At 41.4% G+C, this 17238-nt stretch overlaps 2 protein-coding genes across 2 annotated transcripts in view; one reads left to right on the top strand and one right to left on the bottom strand.

Moving 5' to 3' along the window:
- The window catches only part of LOC145391002 (limbic system-associated membrane protein-like), a 51514-nt gene extending 37239 nt beyond the window's left edge, over positions 1-14275 (bottom strand). Inside the window, exons 1-7 of the mRNA XM_080265734.1 lie at positions 14248-14275; positions 13829-13929; positions 8854-9070; positions 7162-7311; positions 6636-6764; positions 2725-2849; positions 25-33 (exon numbers count right to left, since the gene is read on the bottom strand). Of these exons, the coding sequence (XP_080121860.1) occupies positions 25-33; positions 2725-2849; positions 6636-6764; positions 7162-7311; positions 8854-9070; positions 13829-13929; positions 14248-14275 (759 nt within the window). The remainder of the gene's footprint in view (positions 1-24; positions 34-2724; positions 2850-6635; positions 6765-7161; positions 7312-8853; positions 9071-13828; positions 13930-14247) is intronic.
- An 806-nt stretch (positions 14276-15081) lies between these two features.
- On the top strand, positions 15082-15940 carry LOC145391001 (uncharacterized). The gene is made up of 2 exons (XM_080265733.1): positions 15082-15703; positions 15921-15940. Exons 1-2 carry the CDS (start codon positions 15082-15084, stop codon positions 15938-15940), a joined length of 642 nt encoding a protein of 213 aa, XP_080121859.1.
- Positions 15941-17238: the final 1298 nt, after the last annotated feature.

Here is a 17238-nt window from a genome sequence, read left to right as displayed (position 1 = left end):
TCACTTGCTAAATTAAGGGTAAACACCAGCAAGCTTGTGCCTATAAACTTTAATGATAAATACCTAAATATGAATGAGTGAGCACTATCTCGTGAATAGCTTTAGAGCTAGGAGTTAATATCCTGGCGAGGTCGCCAATTGTCACGGGGTTTTTATAATATCCACGGTAATTTTGGAATAAATGGTTAAATATTATTTAATTTGATAATAATATTCAATAATATTGAAGAGCAGAGACAATGGTTGTCTTGCTACATCAAGCAACGATTACTTTACGTTGGCTTAGCACGATTCTCTGAGAACGAGAATTTATAAACTTCCTCAACAGTACACAGCAGAGACTAATTACTCACAATTGCTGAATTACTGTACTGTTAGCCTCTGGAGAAAGTTACATCACCCCTGACAATAAATAACTAATACTAATAATAATAACATCAGGTTCTTGCTGATGCATTAACTCCTGGCACAACGGATTTTAAGTTAATACAAGACTGGTCTAAGTACCAGTTATGAATAGTAAAACGTTTATGCAAGCTAGGAGCTATATGGGAAATAAGCTTAATTATGGAGAAATGAAACAAGATTTACTCTACATTAAGCTCAAGAAATAGAACTGTTAAATTTATTAATTACAAAAATAAATTTAACATTACATTTCAAATCAAATCAATGAGACGCACTCGCTCACTCACACAGAAGCTAAATACTTACGCCTAGGAAAAACACCTTAACTAAGCTCTTAAAACTACAAAATACACAAAAGAAATACCAGTCGATGAATGCTATGTATCACCACTAAGGTGGGAGGACTGGATTAACTGTCTAGTGGAGCTTGGGGTGCTAGCTGACCTCTCCACTTCTGAGCACAGAACCTTTCTCCGCCACAGCAAACACAAGACTGAATTCAAATACATTGAATGGGCAGGACGCAAGGCGTGGCTAACGGTTGAGGGAAGCAGAGGCAAACGATAAAGAAATAATTGTATCGCTCAGTAGCGCACTTAGTGACGTGCATTAAATCGGTCACTTTTTGAAAACGGTGACGAATTATTTGAAAAGTATACCCCGAAATGGAGAGAGAAACGGTTAACTGAGCGATACACAGTGAGTTTTCCACTAATAGTTCGTGGCTTCTCACAAAAAGGAAATGTCGCGAATTGATTCGTGACAGTATACACTGGAGAGATTTGATTTGTCCAACGTGGCACTGATGCCTAAATACCCCACTGAGCGCCTTCTGATACCACAGAAGTGCAACGACCTCAGAAATCTCCTCAGCTTTGAGTCAGAGGCCCAGACGTGGCTCAACAATCTCCTTGACCGTCAGGAGGAGCTGAGGCAGACACAAGGGTGGCATCAACATGCTGGTGTGGAGTCAGAGTCAAAGCATGACCCTGACAACGACACTCTGGATTATGTGCCAGCTGTTTGTCGCACTGATGTCATCAGGCACTAGTGTTAAGCCTCCTTCCTCTCCACCTATGCCTCCTTCGTTCACGACTGTGACCTGACAATGGAGAACGGGGTTTGAATTATCTCTAGTGAGACCTTCAGATACTAGTCTCTGGTGTTTGGTGAGTGTACTACTATTTTTTTTTTCCATCATTACTCTGATTATCCACTCACTCAATGTAGTGCTGCTCTCGGGTGTCTGCCCTGTCCTCTACTCAATCCTTCTTTCCTTCCATCTTCTTCTATCTTTCTTTCCTTCATTCTTTCCTCGTCCTTCTGCCTACGGGTGACTTTACACTCCCTCTTGTCTTTCATTCCTTCATTCTTTCCTTTTCCTTCTGCCTATGGGTGACTCTACACTGAGTGACAAGCCAAATGGTTTCCTGTACACCAGGAAACTATTTACTACGCTGGGTGGTAACCATATAACCATATTTTGGCGCCTGGTGGTTTAGTGGGTAATTATTGCACTCCCATCGGATTGAGCCGGTGAAGGTTTATATCCAAGGGGTGGTTGGGGTTTGTTGCTCACGTAATGCCACTCAGGGATGAGTGAGGTTGGTCACTCTCATCTTAAATGTCAGGACCAACTGCCTAGCCCCGGGCTCCTACGCTCCTCATGGGGCAACGTAGAATTGGATGATGGATGGATGGATGGTATACTCTGATTAATAATAATACTATTTTTTAACTACTTTTCTGCTAATGAATTATTCATCTTCACTGATAAGAAGAGCAGTACATACATACAGACACAGAGAAGAAGAAACAGACACAGGGAGCCCAACAGAGAGACAGACAGAAGAAAACTTGAGAGGAGAGGGAGTGAAAAGTTGGGAGTTGGATTGAATGTGGATATTTTTTCTTTTTACACCTACCCGTATGATCTTTTGGCGGAAGGCATAGCACATCATGTTGTTCAGTGATACTTATTATCGTTCTAATCGATGTATTTTTTTGCTTAAGCAACCTAGTTTTGCCAGAAAACGGATTGAGCTTTCTGGAAAATTAAAAAAAAAATCTAAATATAATTAATCAATATTTATTTCCATAGCTGTGGCTAAAATATTATAACAGTCAGAATCTACACTGAAAAACCTTTACTAGAAAAATAAAGAACGTTCTATCATCAAAACTGAATAAAGTTCAGGTTGCGAGGAATTGCTGAACTTTGATCATTTCTGGCGTTTTATGATTTGGCGTGAGAACACCTTATGTCGCGTGACCTCTCAAATGAAACTGATGCCGAGTGTTACCGAGGTGGGTGACCAGCGCCCCATCCTTGGTCCATGTGATGCGTGGTGGCGGGTAGGACCTGTAGCGGCACTCCAGGCAGGCACGCTGGCCCTCCTCAGCCCACACCACGCCGCCCCCCTCTATCATCTCAGGTGCAACTGTGGGACAAGAGGGTTACACATTACGGTGGATGTTCTCTCTCTTTTTAACTCTCTCTCTCTCTCTTTCTCACACACACACACACACACACACACACACACACACACACACATAGAGAAACACACATATAGGCCTACACCGAAACAAACACGCACACACAGACACACACACACACACATGCACACATACACACACACACAGACACACACCCACACGCATACATACACACACACACACACACACACACACACACACACACACACATAGAAACACACACAGATACTCATACACACAGACACTCACATGCAGACACACTAACACACACACACACACACACACACACACACACACACACACACACACACACACACACAGAACACAAACATACACACCTAGAGACACACACACACTTAAAGCTATTCTGCTTCAGAAGACGACTCCTACTATACCCACAAGGATGATGTATTTCTCATTGTCTTTGGTGCCAAAGTGTGCGACTGTGCAGACCAAACCGATCTGCAAACTCTGCCACACAGTCGCCATGTCTGGTCTGGGTTTGATGGGAAAACTCTGTTTTAGTTATGCTTCTGCTGTCTATGCTCTTCTCTGGCCAGGTTTTGAGTTTCTGTGAGATGAATGGATCCTCTACTGCAAAGGGCTTACCATTGTTTTCTGTCCGAGGCACTGGTTTCAAGATCTTTTGGTATAATGTTGCATTTCTTCAGCGCTGCTTATATATGATCTTTATATCTCTATTTTTTGGCCATGCAGAACCTGGTGGGGAAGGCGGTGCTCAGGCATACAGAACATGCGTTCGACCCATAAGTTTTTTTTTTTTTTTTTTTTTTTTTTTTTTTTTTTAGTATGGTTTCTATGATGGTTGACTTCACTCGCTGGAGAATTTGTGAATGAGGAACTTCATCCCCTCATGTTAGTCCTAGGTTGTGCTGTAATAATCGGATATGAAACTGTTCAAGCTGTTTGACGTGATGCCGGTAAGTAGTCCAAGATTCAGCATCGTATTAGAGGGTTGATAGGCATACAGCCGCATATACTGATACCTTCGCCTCGCTTCTCAAGATGGTGTTTTCAAAGACTCCAGCTATGAGACGTCCCAAAGAGGCTGAGGCATGGGTGATTGATGCAAGGATTTCTACATCATGATTATGTTTATCTGTGAGCACACTTCCAAAGTAGGTAAAATTCCCCATCTGTTTTACATTTTCTCCATTTATCAAAAATGCAAGAGACTGCTGAGTTGGATCTCAGAAATATTATTTCTGTTTTGAAATTTATTCGGAACCCCATTGCATGGTAATGCTGGGGACGATGGTGAAACTGCTGTAGGGCTTCTGGGGTATGTACAAGGACAGCACAGTCATAAGCGTAATGTAACTCTAGGAAATGATCCATTTCAGTCTTTGATTGCGCTTTAAGACTACTGAGATTAAATGGGTTACCATCTAGATCGGACTGAATTATCATTTCATTATTACAGTTTATTTGCTGGTGATTTAAGAAGGTGACTGCAACGTGATGGATCCCGAAAGTGGCAGAAGCCAGGACATATCTTTGCTTTACTCCCACTTCCACACTGAAAGGCTTGGATTTGCTACCACCCACGGACACATGGACATTTATGTTGTCATGCAGGCTCTTTAGGATGGTAAGAAAGTTTTTTGAAACTCCAAATTTTGAGAGAGTATTCCATAAAATTTCTCTATTGACAATATCATATGCTTTTGCAAGATCGATGAATGCAATATATGTCACGGTTGTGCTTGTGGCATTTCTCTTGTATCTGTCGGGCAACAAAGATCATATCACAGGTGCTTCATTCCTTCCGATTTCCACATTGTATTTCATGAAGTGTTGGCTCAGTCAGGTGTTTTGTCAGAATGGTTGACATTATCTTGGCTGGTATTGTACTTTGCTAGCATTCACAAGAAAGGAGATACATCTGCTTTTGTCACAATTTGATTGATTCTATTGTTTTCTTCTTGTAGATGGCTACAATATTAGAAGTAGGCCATTCACATGGATTTCGTTCTTGATTCCAGATAGTCAGTATGAAATCATTGAGGAACTGGTGGAGTAACTGGCCACCTTCTTAGTTCAGATGATATGCCATCAGAACCAGGGCTTGTGTTACTTTTTTAGATATCAGATGACCTGAAGAGTTTCTTCAAGTTTAGGTGGGACATCGAGACATGTCGCTTGAGGAGCATTTAGAACGTTATCGAAGATATTGTGTTCCACCAGGTTTCGTCGATTCAGTAAGATATTGAAGTGTTTCACCAATCTTTCTAGAATTGCTTGCATCTATTTCAGGAGCTCTCCTTCAGCTGATCGAATAGGGGCTATGTTGTGTTTACCTGGCCCATAAATGTTTTTTATGAATTTGTTGGTCATTAACATCAGCCAACCCTTAACAGTTCTTTTGCTTGCTCAATATGTCATTTGTTCTCCATGTCAAACAGTTTTCTCTGGGTTTCACTTCGAGATTCTGGAATTCAGTATTTAGGGTTAAGAAGCTAGGATGAGCCAACTAATTGCTATATGCTATAATCTTCTTTGCAAGACGGTCACGTATGCACTCAGCACATTCATCAAACCAGTCTTTATGGCAGCGAGAGGAGAAGACAAGGGTTTCTTTTGCTGTGCCTTGAAGCTGTCTAAATGTTCTTCTACTCTGCATCTAAGTTTGTTGCATTGTTGTTTGTGTCAAGTGGGGGAGGAGTGCATTGAGAGAGGTTGTCTGGAATAATACTGCGGAAGGTGTTACAAGTTGCCACATTTTTAAAATACTACAGTTTAGTTTCTTGGAGGATGGTTTACAACACATTTGTAGGCGTATGATCAGTTCCATATGTAAGTAACAACACAGGTAGATCCATGTACCAACGTATTTACTCATCCTCTCGCCCTCCCCCTGGCCGAAAGGAGACGTAGCCAAAGTTTTACGTTGAACAAATCTGTTGCTGGTAGCTAGAGGCCATTCTAGACTGTAAGAATATAAGGTAAGTATTTCATGTGACAGGAAGCTTCGTACCATATCTTCCTAAACGGTTTACTTTGCCTATTACAACTTAAGATTTTTTGCCAAATTTTTTTATCGCTTTAGTAACGTCAAAGTTTGCACAAAAAACATACAAGACGATACTGAAGTGTCATGTTCTGAATATAAAAAAATCGTTTTGGAAGTGTTATTACGAAGTCTCCAGAGTTACTCACAATACCATCATTACGAAATGTTCCTCCTCTAGCGTAATGAAGCTTCCAACTTCCACTTGAACATTGGGTAGCAAGTCTTCGTTGGGTAGAAACCATGGCTTCGATTTACCCCCAATCAGGGGTTTGGCACTGAGATGTGGCGTCAACACTTTCTTTGAGTGTGTCCCAATATATGAGAGAAACTTCTGATTATTCCTAGTCTAAATATTATTTAATACTGTAATGCTTAAATAACGTCTACTTCCCTATCGTTATATATATATATATATATATATATATATATATATATATATATATATATATATATATATATATATATATATATATATATATATGTTGATGGCTTTGTGGCTGAATTATGAGGGAGGTCATTTTCGCCCAGAAAGTCGTATATAACTGTAGCTTCGTAACGACTGAGAATCGGTTTATGCTGGTACAGCATTCATTACTCACAACTGGCCAAACAACAGCCTTCTAAGTTTCTCACGGATTTACAATGACACCTTTCAGAGGAGGCACTTAAGATCAATACAAGGAACATGGTCACTTACATAGTACAGAGATTTCTGCCCTGACAGACACTGTCGGGGGCACTTTATTAGACGCCACACACAAGAAGGCACCACTGTCTTCTCTGTTCACCGATCTCAAGTGCAGAAGGGTACCAGCAGCCGCAACCACTGTGGGGATCATCATCATCATTATCATCGTTGTCGTCGTCATCCTTATTATAATCATTATATTCTGCATCCAGGAATCACCATCATCACTTGTACTGCAATAAGTAGTCACCACCATCATCAACATGTGACCTCCCACAGAGTCATCATCATTACCACCACATTATTTTTTTTTTAACGAGTGTCCATAAAGAATCACACTTCTTACACTGGTTAGCTTTCCATCACAGCTGATTCAACATGTTTTTGATGAGTTGCAATAGTGGCGATGGAATGATGCGCCTGTTATTGGTTTGGTCATGAGATGATGTGGTGGTGATAGTTATGGCAGTGATTATAAAATGTTGAGGTCATGATCATGATATGGTGGTGAAGTGATGCTCTCAGTCCGTCTGACCGTGGGTATCGTTGAGCCTGAAGGGTGCACTGTCTTCCCGTCGCCACGTGATGGAGGGTTCGGGATCTCCCTTCGCCTCACACCTCAGCTTCACGTCCTCGCCCTCCCTCACCGTGTGGTCCCGAGGCGGCCTTACTATGCGAGGCGGTACTGTGAAGAAGAGGGAAGGCTATACATTTGTTCCTATGACTGTTTCCTAATTTACCTATGCGCCTTTCGACCAAGCCTCTTCTGTTCCTACCAACCTGTCTGTTGTAAAAACGCGACTTGGATTTATGCCAACTGACTTACAAGAAATTTGTCTTGTTCTAATGAGAATAGGAGGGAATTTAAGTACAATACGTCTTCCTTAGTTATTATTTCGCATAATACGTTCTAATATTAGCATTTAATATCGACATAGTTTTCGGCAACAACATACAACAGAAGAAGGAGGTGTAATGTGTGGAATTAATCGCTGAGACAAAGAAGTTACGAAATCTCAAAGGCATTGAGGGTAGAATGAGATGAGGAACTTAGATTTTTGTATAATCCCTTACATGACCTTATGGTCCGTATCTGAATAGCAGCCTAACCAGTTCACAGGAAAAGTAACTCTAAATAAGTCAACTCTTGTCATTGAAAGTTCTGTTTATCGTATTCTACCACTAACAGTTACTCTAAGTTGACTGGGAAATATTCGGTGGCAGTATGAGTAGACTTTCCTATATACAGCACAAGGAATATTATACATAACTGAAGAATATGCAAGTTTTTAAAGACGTTTCAGTGGGTAGGTTTGCACATCAGTTCTCAATAACTTCCTTAATGCTAGTGACCAGATCATGGCAATATTAAAACGAAATAAACAGCTTCCACGGAAATGTTCGTGTAAAATGCCAAATTAATCGTAAAAGATGGGGTGATATGTAACCCCGTATGTCACCTAAAATACGGCTGTATATTACATTATAACAGAACTACAACCACATCCTACCTCACCCACGTCACCACCACATCACCACACCACACAGTCCACCAGCACTGTGCCAGCAACATACCATACTACCACACCATTATACCACCACCACACCAACATATCAACACCATACCACCAATACATTACACAAACACAACACGACCAACACACTACTGTACACTCTCGCTACCCTACACCAATATTTCACCGCAACAGTGTACTACACCCTATCACACTTCTGCACACCAAGTTCTGCCACATCAACACACCCACACTAGCAAACACACCACTCTACACTCTCCAAACACTACAATAATCTCTAACCAAACTAGCAAACCAGAGCCTGTCACACCACACCACACAATACACCACACAACTCCACCACCCTACCAAATCAAACCACAGCAGTCTACACTTTACCCAACCCACACCAACACTATACCACGCATTTCTCAACACATCTTACCCTGCCAGTCCACTGTAACACACCACAAGAACACAATACCACAACAACACACCACGGAACACCAACATCAAACCACCATACAACACCACGCCACACAACACCACACCACACATTTAACCCAACCACACCACATTACAGAACACCACACCACACTTCTAGCCCTACCACACCACAAAACTCACCCATCATGTAGGTGTCGAAATTTAATCACCAACACACACCACACCACACCACACCACACCGCGCCACACTACACCACCGTACTCACCCTCCACCGAGATATAGAAGTGAAGTTTCTCCGGCGGGACGGTGTTGATTTCACAGACATAGCTGCCTTGGTCGCTTCGGGTGACGTTGGTGATGACGAGGGACCAAAATTCACCATCATGCTCACGAAGAAGAGACACACGAGGGTTCTTGGTGACCACTGACCCGTTCACCGTCAGTACAGCTCTGCCCCGCCAGCTGGGATGAGTCCAAGCAACCTGGTGGAAGTCTTAAGTTTATTCCCTGCATTACTACGATTTTTTTTTTTTTCTGTTGGTGCCTGACGATTTCATTCAACTTTGGACAGACCTTTTGTGGTAGGTGGGAGTGCCCACCATCCACTCACGGGGTGTAGAGGTACCTTCATGTAATTTTATAGTGAGTGACTAAATGATTTCTACTACTCCAGGTACGAAACGCACACCTGTTGGCTTAATAGGCTAAGCCTCAAGGGTTTAAAACCGAGATAATAATGAGGTTTTGCTTACATAATGACACGCAGGAGAGCGACCAATGACCCTCCTCCTAAGTGTCAGGACTAAGTAGCCTAGCCTCTGTCCCCTACAATTCTTTAGGGAACATAAAAGATAGGATGTCGGATAAATGGTCAGACCTCTCGTACTGAAAGGAGTAATGGAACTATATTAATTTTAACCCTCCTACTTCGAGAAGTCTTCTCTAAACTGACTAAAAAAGTCTATTTGTAACAAAAATAAGCATAATTTAAGACGTCAGCAGAATCGAGGAGAATTCGTAATGCCTCATTCTTAGAAATTTATTTTGAATAGCAACAAGAAGAGACTATCTTCACAGACCAGCGGCAAAATTACTAGCCATGCAGCAGTAGACATATATCAATTCAAATTTTTAAGTTGAGCAACTATGTATTACATAACAAAGGCCGCTAAAATACCTCCTGATAGCCGAAACTGAAAATTACCTAGTAGTTAGCTGATGAGTCAGCTGACGCAACAACTGACATGTTAAATCACTTTTTTTTTTTTTTTTTATGTGTCCGACTCTGGGCATAGACTTCACAGCCTGCTATCAAGGCCCAGCAGTGCTCCTACATACCATACTAAAATCTTAAGCTGGGAAACCTTGTATTTCATAAGAAAATCTCTCAGAGAACTCTAATAGCAGATACTCGAACTTTAGTTGAAGGAAAAAAAAAAAAGAAGTGTACCACTTACAGACCTGTCGGCTTCGCCATTGTTAAAAATGACGGCGACGACGATGATTGCTACTGCTGCTGCCGCTATTGCTACTACTATTACTACTACTGTTACTACTAATATTACTACTACTACTAGTACTAGTACTACAACTACTACTACTGTTACTTTTTATTATTAAGCTTCGCCATATATATGGCGAAGCTTATTGTTCTGGTATTATTATTAGTCTCCTCTTGTTTTGTAGGTGGAGACTATTGCCTTCCCTGGTGATAGTATTCTTCCCATCTCAGAGATTCGCAACAATTCCAGGAGAACTGGAGACCGCACGAGGAATCTGAAGGGCCCAGTTCATGTGTCCTGGCATGGGCCATTGCTGATTGAAAAAAAATCCAAATCCTCCACGCGCAGTGGATGGGCATGTCAGAGTCATATCAGTATTGTGAACGAGATAAGTTGTTCGTATCTACTAGAGGTTTCAATACGACCTGCACAAGGAATCTGAGTGGCCCAGGTTATGTGTCCTGGTATGGGTCTTTGCTAAGAAAAAAATCCATATCTCTTCAATGGGGTAGGGGTCATTTTAAGAAGCAGTAGGTGGGGAACTAGTGACTGGCTGCAGGACAGTTACAGAGTTTTAGTTATTTTTCTTTGCATTTTTTTTCTTAGATTTTGATGATATTGCACAGGAAGGTACCCTACGGTAACCCAAGTACTTGTGCCAAATATAAATTAACTTCACCTATTTTCGGTCATATATTCATTTTTTGGTGCAAAAACTGCATATTTGAAGTTGAAGTATCTCAGACACTAATTCAGATACAGCTATTTAGTTGAAAATCCTGTGATTAAAAAGTTTGCTGAGAATTTTGGCTGAATCTTTTGTCATTTACCCTAGTGGAAAGTACTGAATTCAAATCTGCTCAGCGTTTTCTTTGTGGCAGGTTTTGGAGAAAACCACAAAACCTGCAAAGCCGTAACTTTATAGAAATATAGATGTGGTCCCTCTCATTACTTGAACGGAATATGGTTACATTAAAGCTTACAGTTAGCAGGTTATTGACACAACTGTAAAATGTACCTGTGCTTCATTTATTTCTTCCACAGTTTTGTCTTCAAATCTTGTTGATATTACACAAGAAGCTTCCTTGGGTTAATATAAGTACATGTTCCAAATATGAATGACCTTGAACTACTTTTAAATGTCACAGTTTATGATGCCAAAATTTCATTTACATAACTACGTAGACAATGAAAACCATAAAAAATTATGGCGAAGCTTCCTTATTGCGGCTACACAATAAATAAATAGCTAACGTTATGATGATGATGATGATGATTATGGTTTTGCGGCTGTTGTTATTATTATAACAATAAATGCATTTGTTTTTTGCATGGGAAAAATGTCCCATCCATTTTAAGAACGTCGTTTTGATATTTTTCTTGCTGTTTAGTGACAATTTTATTTAGCTGAGAAGAGACTTTTCGATCAAGAGGAACTGGATTCACCCTTCACTAATTCGTTCAGTTCGTGAGATCTTTCCTAAACTAAAGATATTCGTCTGAACTTAGAGAATATAAACTTTAAAATGCATCACTGTATTGAAGGGGTTTAGAAGGTTACTATGGATAATTTTATTCGTCGATTTAAATTAGGCTTCTACTGAATGAATGGATTAAAGGCTATTGTTGCATTCCTCTGGCTCGCGAAGTCTCCCCCAAACTGATCAGAGCCGTAGGGAAGTAGCAGCAACTTACTAATAAATGACGTAAATAAATTCAAGGGCTTAACCTCTTTATTCGGGTGATTTTTTTTATTTATCATTGTTGGTGCCACACTCATTTATTTAGCTTAAGAACGGAATTGAACATCAACACTCTAGCTCCAGACAGTGGTGGCCATATGGAATTTAGCTTATGAGAGCATCCTCGTGGTGAAAAAGGTTGTCGTCATCGTCGCTGGTGAAAGATAATCTGGACGTCAACCTGGTGGACTGTAAATTGAACTTGCTCTTTTCCTGCTGTTCACAATCCACGTTTTGGTGGACAGAGAGGACGTTGGGAGTTTTCCACTCATTTATATCGGTACCACTACGTGAAGGTGTCCCTCTCCAGTACCAGTTAAAAAGGGTTAATGAAATCTGCACCTAACCTCTCCATTTCGATAATTCTCCTCTACACTAATTAGTAAGAATAAAACACAGAGAAGCCAGAATATCCACTGGGTGACTGGCAGTATTCTTATTGGCACAGGAGACTTCGTGTTTTTGTTTTCCTCGGCTATTTATTTCACACATTATACTCTCACCGTCCTGTTTGACGTTACTGAGGCAAGATACAAAAGTAAGGTGTAAGATGGAACATAACTTGTTAAAGAGGAGACACTACGAAATTCGCCAAGTCAAATGGCCCGGTTCTCGTTGGCACGGGAACATTCTTGTCGTATTCTCGCTGATCTTGAAGGCTCCCTAGCACTTCTTCTTTAACAGTTTATTTGTGTATATAGTTGTACATAACTACTTTCATATTCTTTTGGTAGTCTATGTTGGTATTGGTGTTGGAGAGGGACGCCTTCATGGGGTGGCACCGATACAACCATCCAGCTCCAATGTCCTGATATAAAGAAGTAAATTCCCTTCCCATCCCTAGAAAGAAGCATGTTAGACAGTGGTATGAGGGCAACTTCAGTCTGCAGTCCACTGGGTTAACTTTTCAGATGAACCTGGGACAACATCAGGAACTACTACTACTAATGCCACCACCAGCATGTTGATAAACACACACACACACACACACACACACACACACACACACACACACACACACACACACACACAGCAAACAACAAGAATCATAAACTCTACTGCGCCAAGTACATCATTTAGGAACAAGTGCAACAAAGCCTCCAAAGCTGACGACATTACGGGATTTCGTGGTGTATGTCGGATGGTGTTCTGGTGGTTGAATTTATTGCTATATGAAGTGCAGTGTTAAGGTAAATTTTCGGTGAACTGTAACACGGTATTAATGTGCTCTTGTAATGATATTGTGCTCTTGAGCTGGTGTGTTTATATATATATATATATATATATATATATATATATATTATATATATATATATATATATATATATATATATAGTGTTATAGAAGTTGTCTGAGGATTCTGGGGGTTTGAATGTTGCGTCCATGAGTGTGTGGCCCGTTATCATTTGGTATGCTACTGATTACTTTTTTGCTCTGCCGTGTTTGTGTTTTTTCTTGTTTTCTGAACCCAAGCTTACCGCACCTGTGGGTAAGAAAAAGAGGCGGGATGGTGATGATGATGATGATGATGATGGTGAGACTAGATGATCTTAGTCAGCTCAGGGGGCAACTTTTTGAAATGGAAGGGTTGGGACTTTATTAGTCTCTTGAAAAACCAGGGTGACGTCCTATTTATATTATTACTGCAGATACCAGACAGCTTTATTCCAGTTAATTATGGCCTCTCCTTTTGAATGGATTTATTAGGTCCAGTTCGAAAAAGTCTACCAACAAATCGTCAGGATATAGAAGGAGTAAAATGGAAAAAAAACATGCACGAGTACGCGGGTTAATCATTTCACCAACAGAATTAGGAAGAATCGTTAAGTCAAAACCCTAATTGATAGCCAGAATATAATAATAAAATGCAACCTTCAACGTGACGGAGGAGCTGATAAGGAAAGCACTCAAACATTCCCATATCCTAAGACATACAACAGTCAGATTTCAGTCTAAGTCCCTATTTCAGTTCTAGGCGAGATAATAACTGACTGACCTGGTGTGAGCGTATGTTATCCACTACACAAGTCAGCTTGGCGTTGCGACCAGCCACTACTGTCAGGTTGCGTATCGGAGCAGAGAGGGACGGCCGCATGTCTGAAAGAATAAAAACATAGATGGATGGATCTGTAGGTAAACAGGAGGTCGCTGTGACTCCGTGAGAAACTTCAGGCGATTATACAAGTAATTTTGAGTAATAAATGCCGTATCAATGTAGGTTCAGTTTACAGCAGTTACGGAGCTGCATTTATTGATGACATTATGGTGAATTATGAGCCGGACCATTTTTATCCGTAAAGTATTATGTCACCGGTAACTGTAGCTCCATAACGGTAGAGGATCTGAGAGAGAGAGAGAGAGAGAGAGAGAGAGAGAGAGAGAGAGAGAGAGAGAGAGAGAGAGAGAGAGGCTAACACAGCTCCACAAACTCATTACAGATCATCCAACAGCCTGCAAACATACACGTAGTCAATACAAGCGAATTTCTGGTCACATAAAGAAAGGATACGATAGGTTTAGTTCGGTTAGCCATGGATAACTTTAGGAAGATTTGTTAGGTTAGATCAGGATAAACTTGGGGAGATTAGGTAACGTTAGATTGTAAAGGAAGATTTGTGTACATTAATTAGATTAGGCTAGGTTAGGTTAGGTTATGGAAGGTTTGGATAGGTTAATATAGGCCACATAAGTTTAACATTAGAGGTGAGTAGGACAGGATAGATTAAGTTAGGTTAGGTTAGATCTGAGATGGTTTAAATAAATCGAATTCATTTAAGTTAGGTTTGGGTAGGTCTTGATAGTCTAAACATGGCCAAGTTAAATTACATTGCAGGACAGGAAATATTTGAATAGATTAATTTCGGAAGGTGTAAAGTTATCCCAGGTGATCACGTAGCATCACAACACCGGCTGCTAATGATGGATGTGTGGCTAAAAAGACTAAGAAAAGGAAGGAGGAGGTATGAGAAGAGGATTCGATGGATGGCTCTGAAGGAGGAAGCGAAGAGACAAGAGTTCAAGACTAAGGTACTAGATAGGGTGAACGAAACTACAGAGGAAGTTCAAGACTGATGGAAGGAGAATGCAGAGACCGTGAAAGGAGTGGCCAGAGAAGTACTTGGAGAAACATCCGGAAAGCGACGTACAACTAGAGAAGAATGGTGGTGGAGAGGAGACGTTAAGAATGCACTAAAAAGGAAAAAGGAAACAAAGAAGCAGTGGGAGCAAAGCAGATCGTGGGAGGACAAGATGGTGTATAGAAGTGCAAAGAAGTTAGCACGGAAAGCAGTGGCAGTGGTTAAGGCTGAGGCTTGTCGTGATATGTATGAGCTGGAAACACCTGAGGGAGAGAAGAGAATATACAGGATAGCAAGGATTAGGAGCAAGTCTACAAAGGATGTAAATCATGTGAAGCAGATGAAGGATGTAAATGGTGTGGTGCTAATCGATGAGATGAAGGTACTAGAGAGATGGAAGGAGTACTTTGAGGGCCTACTAAATGAGGAGAACCCACGGGATCATCAGCTTGATGGAATACCATACCTATGTCTTACGAGATGTGTAGAGAGAGCAGAAGTGGTGAGAGCACTTAAAAGAATGAAAAACAAGGCAACTGGACCAGATGAGATCCCGGTGGAGGCCCTGGGAGAAGAGGGAGTTGATTTGTTGTGGAATTTAATGTGCAAGATAGAGGAGCAGGAAGAGATACCAGATGAGTGGAGGGAGAGTGTGTTGGTACACATCTTCAAGGAGAAAGGAGATGTACAAGAGTGTGGGAATTATCGTGGAATTAAACTGCTATCACACACAATGAAGGTTTGGGAAAGGATGCTGGATGAGAGACTGAGGCTGGAGGTGGAGGTGGCCAGAGGTCAGTATGGTTTTATGCCGGGAAGAGGAACAACGAACCAACTATTCATATTGAGACAAATGACAGAAAAGTATAGAGAAAAACAGAAAGAACTACATATGGTATTTATAGATCTAGAGAAGGCCTATGATAGAATACTGCGACAGGAGTTGTGGAGATGTTTGAGAAAGAAAAAAGTACCGGAAAAATATGTAAGACTGGTAAGGGAAATGTACAGGAATGTTAAGACTCAAGTGAGGAGTGGAGCAGGCATGACGGACAGTTTTGGAGTGGAGGTGGGGCTGCATCAGGGCTCTACGCTGGGTCCCTTCCTTTTCAACATCGTATTCGACGTGTTGACAGAGGATGTAAGAATGGGGACACCTTGGGACATGATGTATGCCGATGATGTGGTTTTGGTGAGTGAGTCAAAGGAAGGGATAGAGCGTACAGGAGTAGACTGTAGCACCAGTCGAGCAGGGCAGTACTCCCGAGGTGGATGGAAAGCTGATGACAGGGAGTGCTGGAGCTCCCGTTTCATCAGCCCTCGGGACTAGTTCCTGACCATCCCCCTTTACTGAACTTTTTCAGTGTCTCAGTTACACAGAGAGTAGGCTAGCATGCTCTCCAATACAAATTTCTCTAACTATCTACACCAAACTACATGCACAGTACACACTACACTTCCTATTCTAAATTCAACAAAAATGGCGTCTTTTAATCAAGCCTCGGAGTCCCCAGGGGGGGGGACCATAAATGCCCCCACTGTCCGCCCCTCTCCCGGTGACGACTCGAGGTGCCTGGAACCACTGTCTGACTCTCTTCTTCTTCATTTCTGCAACATTCGTGGCCTTTCCTCTAACTTTCGCTCTGTTGAGCACCACCTCTCCTCCTCTAAACCTCACCTTCTTTTTCTAACGGAGACTCAGCTGTCTGAGGCAACTGACAGCAAACCCTTTTCTGTATCCTCCTACTTTCTCTATACTCATTTCAAAGCCAAAGGTGGCTGTTGTGTATACATACGCAACGACTTATCTTACTCTCCTGTTCCTGAACTTGATTCTTCTGAATTCTCCACACTCTGGCTTCGGCTTTCCTGTCATTCTCTGACTAAATATATCTGTGCTGTTTACTTATCCCCTAATTCTACTGACTATCAAAAATTCTTTGACTATCTTACTTCTACGATGGAACACATTCTATCCATTTCTCCTTTCTCTGAAATCTCCATTCCTGAAGATTTCAATGTTCACCAGCACCTTTGGCTCTCCTCTCCTTTCACGGATCCACCTGGTGAACAAGCCTACATCTTTTCTATCCTTAATGACCTAGAGCAGCTTCTACAGCACCCTACCCGTATCCCTGACCGCCTTGGAGAAAGCCCCAACATACTTGACCTCTTTCTCACAACTAATCCTTCTGCTTACTCTGTTAATCTTTTCTCTCCGTTGGGCTCCTCCGATCACAACCTTATTACCTTAACCTGTCCTATCACTCCAGTACGGCCTGTGGACCCTTCAGGGAAACGTCGTCTGTGGCATTTTGGAGCCGCGGAC

Source organism: Coenobita brevimanus, chromosome 16 (genome assembly GCF_032717465.1).
Source record: "Coenobita brevimanus isolate Jiangsu-jjx chromosome 16, ASM3271746v2, whole genome shotgun sequence".
Classification (NCBI taxonomy): domain Eukaryota; kingdom Metazoa; phylum Arthropoda; class Malacostraca; order Decapoda; family Coenobitidae; genus Coenobita; species Coenobita brevimanus.
This window is presented reverse-complemented; position numbering and strand designations above follow the sequence as displayed.

Bases quoted from the DNA above. Each gene is read 5' to 3' on its own strand.
- LOC145391001 (XM_080265733.1), top strand. From the start codon at position 15,082: ATGGTGTATAGAAGTGCAAAGAAGTTAGCACGGAAAGCAGTGGCAGTG. The intron at 15,704-15,920 runs GTCAGTATGGTT...GGAAATGTACAG, and splicing joins GGAGGTGGAGGTGGCCAGAG to GAATGTTAAGACTCAAGTGA.